This window comes from Crocodylus siamensis, chromosome 6 (genome assembly GCF_052110815.1).
Source record: "Crocodylus siamensis isolate JL-2025a chromosome 6, ASM5211081v1, whole genome shotgun sequence".
In the NCBI taxonomy this organism is placed as follows: Eukaryota; Metazoa; Chordata; order Crocodylia; family Crocodylidae; genus Crocodylus; species Crocodylus siamensis.
Window position 1 is genome coordinate 70880905 of NC_143400.1, and position 15476 is coordinate 70896380.

Consider the following 15476-nt stretch of genomic DNA (forward strand, 5'->3'; position numbering starts at 1 on the left):
TGCCCCTGCTTATCAGTAATATCACGTGCGTATTGGCAAGCTGTCATGGATCCATAGCAGAAACACTTTAGAAGATTCTCCGGCTCTCCTGAAACTGGTGGGGAGGTTATGTGGAAAGTTCTGGAGGCAATGACCATTAAGGGTGGTGAGAGAGGGGCTTCCTGGGAAAGGAGACTGGAGATCCCTGTTTGAGGGATCTAGCTGTGACCTGACGGGAGGGTGATCCCAGGAGACTTTTTCAAAGAAATTTGAGGGCTGGGTGGTAGTCTGCATATAGGGAAGGGATTTAGTCAGGTTGCCCCCCTGCATTTAATCACTTCATGTATTTTATACAATTTGTTTTACCTTGTATTAAATGCTTCAGTTTTTCTGTAGCAAACTGTGAATTAATTAATTTAATTAATTAATTAATTAATTTTTAGGGTAAATTAATAAATAACTTGGGCATACCCATTCAGCGGAGTGGGGGGACCAAGAGGTGCTCCCAGAGATGTACCCTAAACCTAGGGTGCATCTCTGGAAGCACCTCCACAATTGATGTCTTTGTTGCATGTGCTTTGAGCAGCCACCACATATTGCCCTTTGCTGGAAAGCTATGCTGATAGGACTGTCCTCTTGTTTTGTGTTGGTATTCAGTAAATTCACCAAAATGGTAAACATAAGTTTCCTTAAGCATCTCCTGTTGGAGCACTTAATATCTGTGGTGTGAGCTCTGTCAGCATAGATTAGCTTTGCCAAGAACTATATGGTGAAAGTGGGCTGTTTTAGCTTGTGATGTGTAACCCAGGTTATCTGAAGCAACCCATTGGATCTGGCTGCCCAACCCACACTGATATCTTGCCCTAAGTGTGTAAAGTCTGGCAAGTCTCACTCTCTATCTTGCTAAAGGATACAGCCCTAAAACCTAGGTACCTCCTGCACTCTCCAAAACCTTGCACTAGAGACAAGTTTTGTTAGGTTACAGCTAGCTACAGAGCCCTTTGTTCCTACTCTTCTAGCAAAGCTCTATCGTCTATCACTGGAACAAGGAGGAAGCTAAACTTTTATGTAAATTAGAGGTACCTAGAACTACCAGGATCTATTAAGCACTTTGCAAATAAAGCAAAGAATGCAAATAGATTTGATGGGAAAGAATGTCTCCAAAGTATTAAACCCCCCCCCCACTATAACGAAGGATAAATATACCTCCAGACTGGGAGGTGGGGGAAGAGGGTGGGGAGATCAGTGGAAAAGAATAATAGAAAACAATATTAAAATATAGACTACTGCATAGCCCATAACTTACAGATCCAAAAACAAGCCTGTTATGGCCTGAAACCAGGCAGTATGATCTCATGTTGGGGATTTCTATTATATTTGCCCAAGACCTAAAATAAGTAATGAAGACTTGAGAGATCACTTTGAAGAACACAGCCCATACATGGAGGGTAAACAAAATACATCTATGAGTCTGAAAGTCAGACAGCTGGCATACTATTTACTTAATATCATGCCACTGGCTCTGTTTATTTTACACCAAAAACTAAAATAAAAGAGTCAAACTGAAGATGTTTATTAACCATCAATTTGCCTTGATCCCTTTATGTAAATTTTTGTTAGGGTTGGGAGGAAGCAGTGAGGTACAGAATGAAACTCAATTTTTTTCTGTAAGTCAAAAGATTGTTTTCCACTGAGTTTTAACAGGTTCTAGTTGGTACGTAGATCTGACTTTAGAGGGCTCGGAATAATTTCTCAGGTTATAAAGACACATGGACAGCAGAATCTGTAGGTGGTATATTTCTTTAAACATTGATACTGTTGATCCCTGGGACTTCAGGTTAAGAGGAAATTTGAAAATGTGGGTTGTTTAGCACCTCTAAAATGAAGTCGCCTACTGCTCTGTGAAACCCTACATATTTCTTCCCATTGTCATAAATAAAGGAAATATTTATTAAATTTGCTAAATTGGATCATAAGTCAGATTATCTGGATCATAAGAAGCTTGAGTTTATGCAGAGAACACCCAAAATCATTCTGAAGATGGACTATCTGAATTTGATTCCATGTAGTCACCTAGCACCACATATGCTACAAGTGTAAAAATAATTTGACATTCCTTCCTCCAGCTGAGGTCAAAACCAAAATGCTGGGAGGAATTCTGTGCTATGAAGATCTGAAGTGAATGCCACTGCAAACCGAAACAAGCAAGAACTATCTAGACTTCTAACAACACGGAACAGAAGGGGCTGCTCTGCACAGGGAAATGTCATTTCCATGGTCACAGCACTAATCGCTCAGGCCTGAATGCTTGTTTATAAAGGGCCAGTGGAGAAAGCTAATAGTAATAAATAACTAACAGTAGCTGGTGTGTAAGGTTGCAGAAAGCCCCTGTAGCTTGCTATATCTTTAGTTCAAAGTAAACATCACTATTTATAAATCCCTATTTTACTGTAAACTTCTGAATAAGTAGGGAATCTGAAAAATGTATTCCCTTGCTCAGCGTGAGGCTAGATGGCCAAGATTCAGGTTTGTTTGTGTTTTTTACACAACTGAACTCCTGCAGCATATCTTGCATCAGGATTGCAAAATTGGATCTTAATATCTGTATAAGCAGTCCCAGACCTGAAGGGTTTTTCTTTAATGTATATCACATGACAAAACCACTGTGGATCACATGAAGGTAATCCCAAAATAAAATAAAAAAACCCTTCCTGATTTAAATAGCACTTCTGAGTAAATAACCACTTTGCATTTTACAACTTTGTTTTATTTAGAAAGGCAGGATGTTACTCCAGCCATATCTCTGAATCTACTGATGTACATTTAAATTTTTATAAGAGTACCTGAAGCACTCAATAGGGATTGACTTCACTAATTTTAGCAGGACTAACATTTGCATCTCTCAAGACTTGCTTCTTCCAGAATCCCCATACAAAGCAAATCAACGGTAATTCTTAATAGTAAAATGTATCAAGATTACAAACCATATGGGCCTATTCCTGTAAGCCCTGTCCTGCTCCAACCCCTCCCCTACTGTCTCTTAACTCCATTCATGGCCCCACAGCTAAAATTAGTGCCCTGCCCAAACGAGCTCCTGATCTATCTTTACTCTCTATTGATGGCTTTTTTGAGCACTATAGGGACAGGCAGAAGACTTCTAAGTATGGAAAATGGCTACTAGGGATTTAAAGGCCTGGTGCTGCTGCTACTTGTCCCTGGTGAACACCTGTGTCGTGTGTGCTCTGGTGACAGCAGGTTATATGGGGTGGGGTAGAGAAGGATGGAGTTGGCAACTCTGCTAGCCACAGCACCCTTACTTGGGGGCCTCTGGGAGCTGCAGCCATAGGGCTTCTGCAGCAGGGAGCCTGGCCAGCAGCTGGAGCATGGCTCCAGCCACCCAGGCTCCAGTTCTGAGCAGCATGCACTACTGCCACATGCTGCTCTGCTTCTTGCATGGGGTTTTTGATCCTGGGATTTCCTGGAGTCAAGAAAACCCCCTCACACTGCAAAGTAACAAGGTGGGGAATGGGCACCACATACTGCTCATCTGGATGCAGCCTTTGTCTTTTTTTTTTTTTTTTTTTTTCCTATTTGTACACTCGGTACAGAGAAGTCCTGATCCTGATCAACACCTCTGCAATACAAAGAACAGTGTGGCAGTGCTGTCTGCAGACCTGGGAAGCCTAATCACACTGGTGCGTACCTGAACTGCACAACTCCGCTAATAGCAGCAGTAAAGTATAAATGACCCTTCTGACTGCTGCTGCTGTCCTGAGGTCTGAGAAGTATGTGATGACTATTACAACCCTGTTAATCTTACTTTGCTGATCTTTAGGCAATTAAGAGCATCAGCACAGGAATAAAGAAAAGTCAATCATATCTCAGCCTGTTTCACATGAGCCATTGTACCATTGCTATCTCATGGCTTTCAGTCACTGAGGCCAGAACTGAATTTACAACCCAGAGGTGAAAAGCTCCTAATCCCACTACCAAGTGTCTGAGCTGGCCAGTTCCCATAGCGTTCCTCAGTCACTCTAACCTCCCTCCTCTTTCTCCAACCACTGTTAACCAAGTAAGGGCAGCGCTGTCTGTTAGAGCACTGAGTACAGACCCATGGTTAACCACAGATTATGTTAGCAGGGATTTGTGAACAACAGTTTCCTTAACTGCAAGAGGTATAGACTCCAAGCAGGTATTTAAGCTAATTCACACTGTGAGAGGATTTTTGCTGGTGTCTTTTTTAGACTAACTTAATTTGACCCCAGTAGTCTTTCCTGTCTAGAGCGGGGGGGGGGGGGGGGGGGGGGGGAGGGGGGAGTAGACTCAATGATCTCACAGGGTCCCTTCCAGCCCTAAACTTCTGTGAATCTGTGTTGCTGTAATAAACTTAGACAAGCTTTCAATGCATAATTCACATTGTGTTATCTGTACCTTAACACACATGTCCCTATTGAGACCTGACCATTTTTAAGAATGCACGGATCTGAATCACTAGTTGATCTCCCTTATCAAATGTATACTGGAACTCTCTGTAAGCTGAATTGCCTGGCACGGTCTCTGTGCCTTGCACGGTAAATATCAGCAGCTTGATGTCCAGATACAGACCAAAATGAGAGGGGCAGGCCTAAAGAAGAGGGGAAGGATTAAGGTGCCTATAAGAGAGTAAAAGACAAAATCTGTACATTGCTTTCTTCTACCCTTCTACTCTATGATGCATGCTGCCTTTGTTTCAGAATTTAAAGAGAATTATCTTAACTACATTGGGAAAGGCTAAGTACTTGTGTGTCTGGCTACCCAACACCATGCAAGATGATAGCTCTTGTTGGGGTTCACAGTAAGAAGAAAAAGGGATGTTTTTATTAGCTAGCCAAGTTTTGCCTATCCTGAGAGCCTCTGAACAAGATTAAGACTGATTGATTTACAACGTTCTTAAAGCAGCGAAGCTTAACCGACGGGCAAAGATTTGCGGTTTTTAACATTGGACTGCAGGTTCCCCCCAAACACGCTGATGCACTCTTTTATTGATTTTACACAGTTAAGATGCATGAGGAGATGCTTTAAAAAAAAAAGTTGACAACCCTATCCCTTCATTTTAGGACTTTAAAAAGCCTTCCTAGACTGAGTCATCCAAGAAGTCCAACAATAAAAGATGACAAGACAGCACTTAGCCTTTATTTCAGGAAAGCTGTATATTCTCTCTCTTTGTCTCTTGTCCCCCTTTAAAATTCACAAGCCAGGTAAAAAGGGGAGGCATCCTACACCTGGAAATGCCAGTCAAACAGGTTTTGATGCTAAATGGGCCAATGGCTGGCTTCAATATGAAAAGCACGAACAGTAGGATTTGGATCTGAGAAACTGTTTATAGTTGTGTTGTGTGGATTTCACTGAGAACAACTAGGGAATGCTGACTGTCATAAATTAGATGAAAACTAGGCACTAAAAAAAAAAAAAGGAAATGAGGCCAGCATCTCTGCGAGGGGGGAAAAATGCGATGAATGTCTTTTATTTCCTTTACACTGAGACTGTCACAGCTGAGCACATAACTCTCTCTCTAAACTTCTTGCTGTGTTGGGTTTAAAATGAAACATGCGTATTAGTTCTACGTTCCATCTGTTATTACCCTTATCACCTTAATTTCACTGTTCAGTATTTGAATGGGAGCAGACTGCTACATTCTTAAGAACTCATGGAGATACCTACAGCCATATAACTTTGTCTTGTGACTGAAGTCAGAGCTCACACGCTAGAGAAGTGCCCTAACCAAAGACAGTGCTGAAAATGCCGCAGGAAGTAGCACTGATGATTCATTCAGGAGATGTCATTCTTCCCTCTGCATCACCGATGAATCAATGCCTGTGTAGGTTGTTAGAAGGCGTCTGTGCTGGGGTGGGTCTCTCCTAAAGTCTGTCCAACTAGCAACCCCAAGCAGCTATATCTTCAAAACCACACCGATCTTAAGCATTGTTTGACCTGGATCATAACATTCTTCAAACCCACTTCACTGGACAGTCTTGCTGCCATTGCATATAATTACATTCAATAACACAGAATATCATCGTACTTTTATATTCTACAGCAGAGAGAGGGTGGCTTAGCATCTGCAGGAGACATTCCTTATTTTAGTTTTGTAAAGTTACCTGCCTCTAGGAACTTCAAGGAACTGTTTCTGATGGTGTTGTGTGGTTTGTTTTTTTGGTTTTTAAAACAAGATCTAATTAAATGGCATCTCCAAAAGTAAATGCCATCCTGACTATATTGTGAATTATATGAAATTCAGAACTGTTTGCCCAATTCTTTCAAACCCCCTCACCCAGAGTTTGATATATCAGTGTTTATTTAACCTGCCTCCCTGGCAAAAGTGCTGAGAAGTTCAGAACTGATCTAAAAATTTCCACTACAATTGCTGAATCATCAGGTTATCCATCCCTCTCCCTCCAAAGAGGAAAACCAGCTGAGGAGATGGAAACAAGGCATCTACTACACACAAACAGTTTTGAAAACCTATCCAAGTTGCATACTAAAATATCTAATATCTCTTGGCTTGTAACTATAGGCCAAACCAGAGCAACAGCTGACACTGGATTCCTGCAAACTAGGGCTTTTCTCAAGAGTCACCTCTTTAGTTCCGCTCATGGGGCGTTTTGCAGATCTTTACAAATATACCCTTAAACTGAAGACTGCAGAGCCACAGGTACTCTCCATATGTAGGGACCTACCTAAATCATGGCACAAGTTTGCAGCACAGTGATGTTTCTAGTCTTGCCCCTTTTGTTACTGCATGCCTCCCCCTGCTCCCCCCCCAATAAATAAATAAAAAATTGCTGAGTAGTTGAAAGGCAAAACCAGTGAAATTAATTGCCTCTTGGCCACACAGTGGAACAGAGAAAGGGGACATGCAGCAAAAAACCCCCAAAGTTAAAGGCACCACCGCAGATTTCCACTGTGATCTTTTTATTTTTTTTTTTAGGTAGGTCCCTATCCATCCATAGCTACTGCAGCAAAGTTCCCTAGTGAGGTTGTCTTGGACTCCTGCAGCGTACACTGGCATGTGGCTAAGAGCAGAACACTATGGGTCTTACAAATCATCATCCTCTACAAACCTGCCACTGCCATCTTGGAATAACCTCAGGAAAGCCCTGGAAGCCTACAAACCATAATGCTTCTATATCAAGTCATCAATCAAAGTAGATGATAAACTCTTAGTCAGCATTTTGACTAGTTTCAGATGCCATCTTATGTCTCTGCCTCTTCAAGGTTACTGTCTCTTATGAAAAATTCAGCAATAGTAACATCTGTTATACCTTTTAGATGGCTGAAAAATGCAACTGGTTGAAGTGTCACACACCTTGTTCTGCATCATTCCTTTCCTAGCTGATAAGAGCTGACTTAATGGCTAGCAATCTTTTTTTCCAAGTCACTCACAGGACCTCAGCCCTGAAAAATACTTTGTGCTCAAAAAGTGACTCTTTATGCTATAAAGTCTTAATGTTCTGCAAATATTCTGTCCAGACCCTGTCATCAGTGATTCCACCTTGGGTTCTACACCAAGCTCTGCGCAGAACTGAAACATGACTTGGAAACTTATCACTGACTTACTGCTAATGCTAAAGGAAGGAACCCTATTGATGTACCTTGCTTTCAAGTCCCAGGTCCTTGCCTAAAAGAGCACCCAGGCTTTGGGGGCGAGGAGGAGGAGGACAGAGTTGATACAGGAAACACCTTTTTGTTTAGACTCTTTAGACCTTATTCCAAATTTAGGAAATGTCCTGTGTGTGGTGAACAAGCTTTAGAAAATATCATGAGACCCAATTATAGGGGCACGCATGTACATGTACCCATGTGCATGTTTATACACTGTAAAATGTCAAATCCTTGTTAGAATGACAGTGCCAAGTTATGTAAGAATAAAGCAATTAAAACCCACCCTTAAAACAAAGATGCTTTCAACTGTAATGCAGGACCAACTGTAAGGCAGATGTTATTGCTGGGTTCTGTTGTTGGCTGTGGCAGTGTCATGTGACTCTACAACTTAAACTACAAACATTGATATAGGTAGGGCATGAAAGCCAGTATTCTGAAAATACAAAAAAAGGCTGGAGTTTCAAGGACAACCCTCAGCCTGGAAAGTAACAGAATGAGCAAGAATGCTGGTAGCTGGAAAGCATGGGACACATGCACAAAGGCACAGATGGTGGAGATGAAGAGGCAGTAGGGCCTCCTGTCACTTTTCTGAGCCAGAAGGAAAATACGTTTTTCACTCAACTTCAGTCCAGCCTCTGGGGCAGGCTATCAAATCCTCCTCACAATGGCACAAAGTCTGTTGCTTTTGTTATGTGATCTCCTGTCCCAATCCTGAAAGTAGATACATAAGTGACATGTGTACAAGTTCCCTGGGAATCTCACGTGACATGAAGCCCATTCTAGCACAGTAACTAGGACCTGGACTTGTCTGGAAAATCAAAGCTCTGCTAGGTGTAGCTAGAATCTGTTGGATATGCTATGAATGCATACTTCACTAAAGAGATCTTTTAAATAGATCTTTACAATATGCTTTTAGTGAAATAAGCAAAAAAAAAAATCCCTTAAGAGTTTTATCTTTCCTTGAACTTAAGGTTAACCTTATTTTGTAAATATGCTTTGTGGTTTGTCATGGCAGGAGCAGGGATTAAACCTTCACTTTACAGGATACCACGAAATAAGGTCAGTTTAAGAAGTGAGTACCCCTCAGACTGCAGCTCTGTTGCACTTCTTTTTTCAGTGCGTTTTTCTGGCCCCCTTTCTACTGTATGAAAAACCCACAGGAATTGGAGGAGAACCTTGGGGGTGGGGGGGGGAGTGACACTGACTAGATGCACAGACCTAAGTAAACTAATCATGACCCTTCTCTCTATGTAATAATGTTAAATAGACCAAAAGTGGTCAGTAAGAGTGTGCTATTTTTAAAATCTTCACAACCTCTTTAGTGACCAAGCTAAAATATGTAGTTGGGTAAACCACAGCCCTTCCTTGGCATTTGTCCTACAAAAGCAATACCCAGCCCAGAAAATAATGCTGTAGAATAGGTCAGACCATGAACTTGGGCTCTACCCACTTATGCAATATCATTTTGGAAATCCAGGGCTCCTGCAATGATTCAATAGTTGACTCCCTCTTCAACACCTGAATTACAGTTACACACTGACATTATGTCTAACACAGCTGTGAAGCAGGCTTAAGGCAAGATCACTGTACTAAGCTGTGAGCATGTCTGGAAAGAGGCAAAGCATGGAGATCTTTTGAGACATGCTCAAGGAGATGCGCATTCCCGCCTCCTCGGCCTGTTTCTTTTCCTGCTCCCTACCCCTTCTCCCAGGGGACGAAGTGTGTTCCTGCCACCAGGCCACACTCTGCGGACCAGGTGGGAGAGGGGAAGCACCCCACTGCGTTGTCCTCGGGTCCCGCTTGCTCCAGGAGAAGTGAGGAGCTTCTTGGCTTCTGCAGACCGAGGGGGCCGAGTATTTGCACAGAGGCCCCACACGCGCCTGGCCAAGGGCCAGGAGCCCCCGGTGACCCGGCTGGGACGGGGTGGAGGATGTTTCCGCTCATTACAGCCTGGAAAGGGGAAGCGAAACTCCTTGCTCGCGCCTTTCGGCAAGTCTGCGACCATGGCGCGGCGGGGCAAGGAGCCGGGGCCCCCTCCGGCGCGGTGCTGCCGCAGGCCGGGCGCTCTTACCTTGCAGGGGAAGAGAACAGCCGAGGCCACTTTCTCCATGGCCAGGTTCCTGATGCTCGGGGTCAGGGACCCCCTGCACGTGGGGCAGCAGCTCAGTTTCTGCCGGCATTGGTTGCACACCAGGTGCCCCGCCTGGCACTGCAGAATGGGGGGCAGCACATAGTCGAAGCACACGGGGCACTCGAACAGCGAAGTCAGCTCGTGGTGCTGAGGCGACACCGGCCCGCCGCCGCCGCCCCCGGCCCCTGCAATCACCGCGGCCGCGGCGGGCACCGCAGAGGAGCCGGGGCCGGCGGCCGAGATGGTGGCGGCGGCGGCGGCGGGGGCAGCAGCCGGGGACGGCGTGTGCTGCTGCTTGCCGCAGGCTTTGCTAGCGCTGGGGCCGGCGGAGGACGGGCGGCTCATCGCGGTCCGAGCAAACCATGGACGTGTGGGCAGCGGGCGCGCCACGCAGCGCCACCCCGGATCGGGGGTCGGGCCCCGGGTGGAGCTCGGCCTCCCGCTGCACCAGCCCGGCGCGGGAGAGACGACGGGGCCGCCGCGTCAGCGCCGCCTCCCCCGCGCCCGCGGCTCCCGCCGGCTACTGAGCATGCCCCGGCCAGGCCGCGCCGCGCCGCGCCGCGCGGGGAGGGGGGCGGGGCCGCGGGCGGGCGCTGAGGCGCGCCGGGCCCTCCCTGGCGCCGCCCCGGGCCGACGTGCCCGCGGGAGGCAGCGCCGAGCGTGCGGCTGCAGTGTCCGGCCGGCCCCCGGCCCGCCACCCTCCTCCCGGGATCGCCCCCCGGCGCCTCCCCTCCTGCTCCACAGCCCGGCCCCGGCGCCTGGGGCGGGATGGGGCATCCAGCAAGGGCCCCTGGCACGGACGCGGGGTTTGCCCTCTCCCTTTGGCCGTGCCGGCTCCCTCCAGCTCCGTCCCGGCAAGCAGTGAATGGGGATTGTTGACTTTGTCGGGTGTGTTTGTAGATTTAGGGTGAAAGCACGGGAAAAGCAGTATTCTCTGGCTAGTATTTTTTTTTCTTGTCTAAACAGTAAGGAGGAAGCTGGCCTGCAACTCGTTCTTTCCGCCTGTCGTCTCTGTCAACTGTCTGTCTCCTTTCGAGGACAGTCTCTACTGTGGCTCACTGATGGGTCTTGAGGTGACTCCAGTCCAGTCCTCAAGCCACACATTGGTGCACAGAAGTTGCGGGTCTTTCTGCAGGGAAAGTAGGTTGCTGGCTGGGATTTTGCTCCTTTTCCTTCTTTCACACTCACTGTCCGACCAGTGAGCACATACGACCCGTGGACACTAATATCACCCAGTCTGCATTTAAAGAAAACTTGGTAATGATATTGGTCAGAATTTGGTTTATACCAGAGGTGCCAAGCATATGATACCAGCGCTGGATTCAGCTTGTGGAGCTGTATGAGTTGATGAGCTCTATGGAGCCTCTGTGGTGCTGAACCAGTCCCATGTGCTGGCCCTGGCCTCTGTGCTGCATAATATTCTTTCAAAGTAAGTCTCTTTCATGACAATGGGCCAAAAGGACCCTGTTCTTATAGTGACTTCTGAGTCTGTTCAGACCTATAAACTACTATTTTCCTACAACTTCTGGTGAAGACCTACAAGCACTTAATAGCAGTACTTAGATTAAATGCTACTGATTTATTTTCAGAAATGGACTTTTGCTGATATTTCTAGATTGTGTCATGATTGCTATGTTCATCAGTTAAAGCCCTGATATTATTTCAACAGCTGCAAACACATGCTTACCACCGTCTACATTTGACCAATGCAGCAACATTAATTTAAGGCCAGTCGTTGATGAAGTACAGCTTAGAGCAGTGGCTCTCAACCTTTTCAGGATCAGGGCTCTCCCTTCACCACTTCTATGAATTGGCAGCATCTCCTGTTGAGAACTCTTGGTGCTGCCTCACTTCAGTGTTTCTCAACTAGGCTGGGTATTGCTGCCTGCAATAAAACTGGCAGGCACCTGCTTATCAGCCAGCCCAGGAAGAGCTGTGGCATGTATACATATTCCTCATACAGTAGGACTTTTGATCAGCCTAAAGCAGGCAGGGGCCACCTCCTGCTGTATAGCTCTTCCTGGTTCACCTGCCCCTTCCCCTGCTCCTGCCAGAAACAGGTACTTCAGTGGAACAGTCCTGTAAACCTCGGCCTCTTGGAGGAGTGTGAGAGGGGCCCACCCAGGAAAGGCTAAGATGAGCTGGTTCCTGCCTGCTTTAGGCTGATCAGAAAGCAGCAGGAGTGTGCACAGGGTAGTCTTACCTGGCTGCAGCCATAGTGCAACACCCTGGATGAGAACCACTGGGTTAGAGAAAGAAGAGCCACCTTAAAATCTTCCCATTCTGCAGGCTTGTTAGCTGTGTAGAACATCAGCTGAGAGCCAACAGGGCTAGAGCTCAATAGCTGTTGTTTCTGGCAGGTTGGAAAAAAGTATTCAGTGCAGTATAACACAGTGAAAATGGCTCCATTATGTCAGCTGTCATGAGCATTCAGAAGGGATGGAACATTCGAGGCCATTGGTAAAGGACATGTGGCAGTGTGCATTGCTGCCGCTTTTATCTGCATCCATGGAGGCTTAAGTTGAACGGTTTGTAGGAACAAACTATTCAACAGCGGTGTGCAAAGATATTGCAAAAACTACCAGTATGTGTGAATGAAGGAGAATATGCTGGTTGAGGCAGCAGCCCAGAGCAAGTAAGTATAGCTGTGTTGTAATCATGGGGAAAGATAAACTTTGGGTTTAAACCCATGGGTTTGGTACCCTTGCAGGACAGGGGCCTGCATCTCCATATTGCTTTAAAGAAGTAGTTTCATAACATCTATATACAGGGAACCCTCACTATTCGCGAACTTTGCGATTCAAATATTCGTGGGGGAGGGCAGAGCTGGGAGGCGGGTGGAGAATGAGCACCAGGGGTGTGGAAGGAGGAGGTTATGGCAGTGGTGGTTCGGGTGGCAGTGGCATGTTCTCTCCTGGAGTCAGCCATGATGGCGCCTGGGGGAGGGGAAGGGGTTGGTCTCCAGGTACTGTGGCCCTGGGGACAGGGAGGGAGGTGGTGGTGGTGGCATTTTCTTTGCCGCTGCTGCTGTGCAGAGCAGCCGTGGCGTCGCTCAGGGGGAAGGGGTCAGTCCCCAGGCACTGCGGGGGAGCCCCACGAACAATGTGGGGGCGGGGAGCAGGGGGTGGCTGTGGGGTCTGACAGGGAGCCTCGTCAGTATTCATGGATTTTGCCATTTGACGGGGATCTCTGGAACAGATCCCCAGCGAATGGCTAAGGTCTCTTGTGGAGTTGGTGACAAAAATTGCTGGGATTGGTGGCTTGGTTATCCCTCCCCTCCTCCCTTTTCCCCCCTTTACCTAGTTTCCTATAAGGTTTGTACCACATGTGAAAATTGTGGTGGTGTATTAGTGTATGAGACTGAGCAAGTGGAATTGATTAGGCTGCTTTCATTGTCCAAGCTAAGTGAAGTTCGAAAATCAAATTTAATGTGGTTGAAGGCTTTTTTGTCTTTACAGCATTATACAGGTGAAGAACCTTTGCTTTTGGAAGAAAAATCTCACAGCTTTTTTTTCCATGTTAATGAAATACAGAAAAAAAGTAGGAAGACATTTACTTGTAGTGGGGAAAGTGACCTACTTGAGTATACTTATTTATGTCAATTTGATGTTCATCACGCATTGATGTCCTCATAGCCTTCCACATGCAGAGGTTAAAGACTGAATTGTTTCTGATTAAGGGTTGTGGAAAACCCCATGTCCAGCGTGAGCCATCAGAACTACCAGTTAGCCATGAAGTGTAACTGGAAAATTACCTTGGTGGTGTTTTACTTAGACTAGTTTTCCATCAGTTGCTGCAGCTAGACTCTAGAGGCTGCCTGTACTTGCTTCTCTATCAGATACATGCTGTTCAGCCTTTTCTCAGCACTTCAGTGTAATGATATAATTAGCAAGGTTCCTTTGGTATGTGCAGTTGCATGACTCATCCTTGATTCTAGCCACTAGCAAGATTCTTAATTAAGTTCCTATCTGGGCAGAACTTTCATTTAAGGGAAACTGACAGTAGTTTCAAGTGTTGGGAGTTCATTATTTTTCTGTCACATTTGCAGAGTCTGTTTGTGCCCTGTGAAGTCATGCAAAGCATTTATGGGTTAAGGGGAGAAAGAGGAGGAAAATATGATGAGTCATGCATTTCTAATAAAAATGTAGAATTTTACAACTATTTTTAGCACATCAGTAAATAATTAAATCATGTACAGTTAATCATACCTAGTGATAAAAGCTTGTATTTTATACCACATTTTGCAGCACTGTCCTAGGGTAAGGTCCACAAGAGGATTTTTTTTTAAGTTAATAGGTAGACAGAACCCAGACTATTAGTTGAGTACCTGACTTCATGTCAATAAGAATCTTTTCCCTAAAGAGCCCTGTTTGGTTTGAATGCACTGAAAGGAAAAGGGATAGCTACCAAGTCAGAGTATACCTACGTGGCCCACACTTGCAGGGAGGCAGTCAGACAGGCCAAAGCAGAAATGGAACTTAGGCTGGCAACACAAACTAAAGACAGCAAAAAGTCCTTCTTCCAGTACATAGGGAGTAAAAAAAAAGGCACAGGGTAGCATTGGACCCCTACAGGACAAACAAGGGGCATTAGTGACAAATGGGGACAAGGCTGAGCTTTTCAATGAGTTTTTTTCCTCTCTATTCCTGAACACGGATCAGGACAAATCTCCCAGCTGGATCATAGACAGGCACAAAAGGGAGACCAGCCCACCAACTGTTGGCGCCGACTGAGCGAAGGGACACTTGGAGGGGCTGGATGTTTTTAAGTCAGCAGGCAGGGATGAACTTCTTCCAAGGGTGCTGAAGGAATTGGCCAGTGTCATAGCAGAGCCACTGGGACAGCTGTTTGAGCACTCATGGCGCTCAGGTCAGGTCCCAAAGGACTGGAAAAGGGTTAATGTGGTCCCTGTTTTCAAGAAGGGGAGGAAGGAGGATCTGAGTAACTACAGATCAGTTAGTCTCACCTCTATCCTCAAGAAAACCTTTGAAAAAATTATTAAGGATCACATTTGTAACATTCCACCGGGAAAAACAATGCTGAAGGGCAACCAGCATGGATTCAAATAGATCCTGTCTGACTAACTTTGTTTCTTTTCATGACCAGGTCACAAAATGTTTAGATGCAGGAATCGCGGTAGATGTCATTTACTTGGATTTTAAGAAAGCCTTCGATATAGTATCTTATCCTATTCTCACAGATAAACTGAGTGGCTGTGGCATTGATGGTTACACAGTCAGGTGGGTGGCAAATTGGCTTAGGGGTCATACCCAGAGTGTGGTGGTGGTGGATGGGTTGGTTATGACATGGAAAGATGTGGGCAGTGGAGTCCCACAAGGCTCAGCCCTTGGACTTGTGCTGTTCAGTGTCTTCATCAGTGACTTGGATGAGGGCGTAGAAAGCACTCTGCCCAAATTCACAGCTGATACCAAATTATGGGGTAAAGTTAACACGCTAGAGGGTAGGGAATGAATCCAGGCAAATCTGGACAGGTTGCAAAGTGGGTGGAACAGAATAGGATGCAGTTCAACAAGGACAATTGCAAGGTGCTGCACCTAGGGAGAAGGAATCACCAGCATGCTTACAGGCTAGGGGAGGACCTTCTTAGCAGTGGAAAAGGATCCTCGGAGTCATTGTTGACTCCAAGCTGAACATGAGGCGTCAGTGTGACAAAGCAATCATTAACGCTAACTGCACTTTATCATGCATTAGCAGGTGCATGATA

At 45.8% G+C, this 15476-nt stretch overlaps 1 protein-coding gene across 1 annotated transcript in view; it reads right to left on the reverse strand.

Annotated features, from left to right (window-relative positions):
* The window catches only part of SIAH2 (siah E3 ubiquitin protein ligase 2), a 15945-nt gene extending 5609 nt beyond the window's left edge, over window positions 1–10336 (reverse strand). Inside the window, exon 1 of the mRNA XM_090050476.1 lies at window positions 9692–10336. Coding sequence (XP_089906602.1) covers window positions 9692–10096 — 405 coding nt within the window. The 5' untranslated portion in view covers window positions 10097–10336. The remainder of the gene's footprint in view (window positions 1–9691) is intronic.
* Window positions 10337–15476: the final 5140 nt, after the last annotated feature.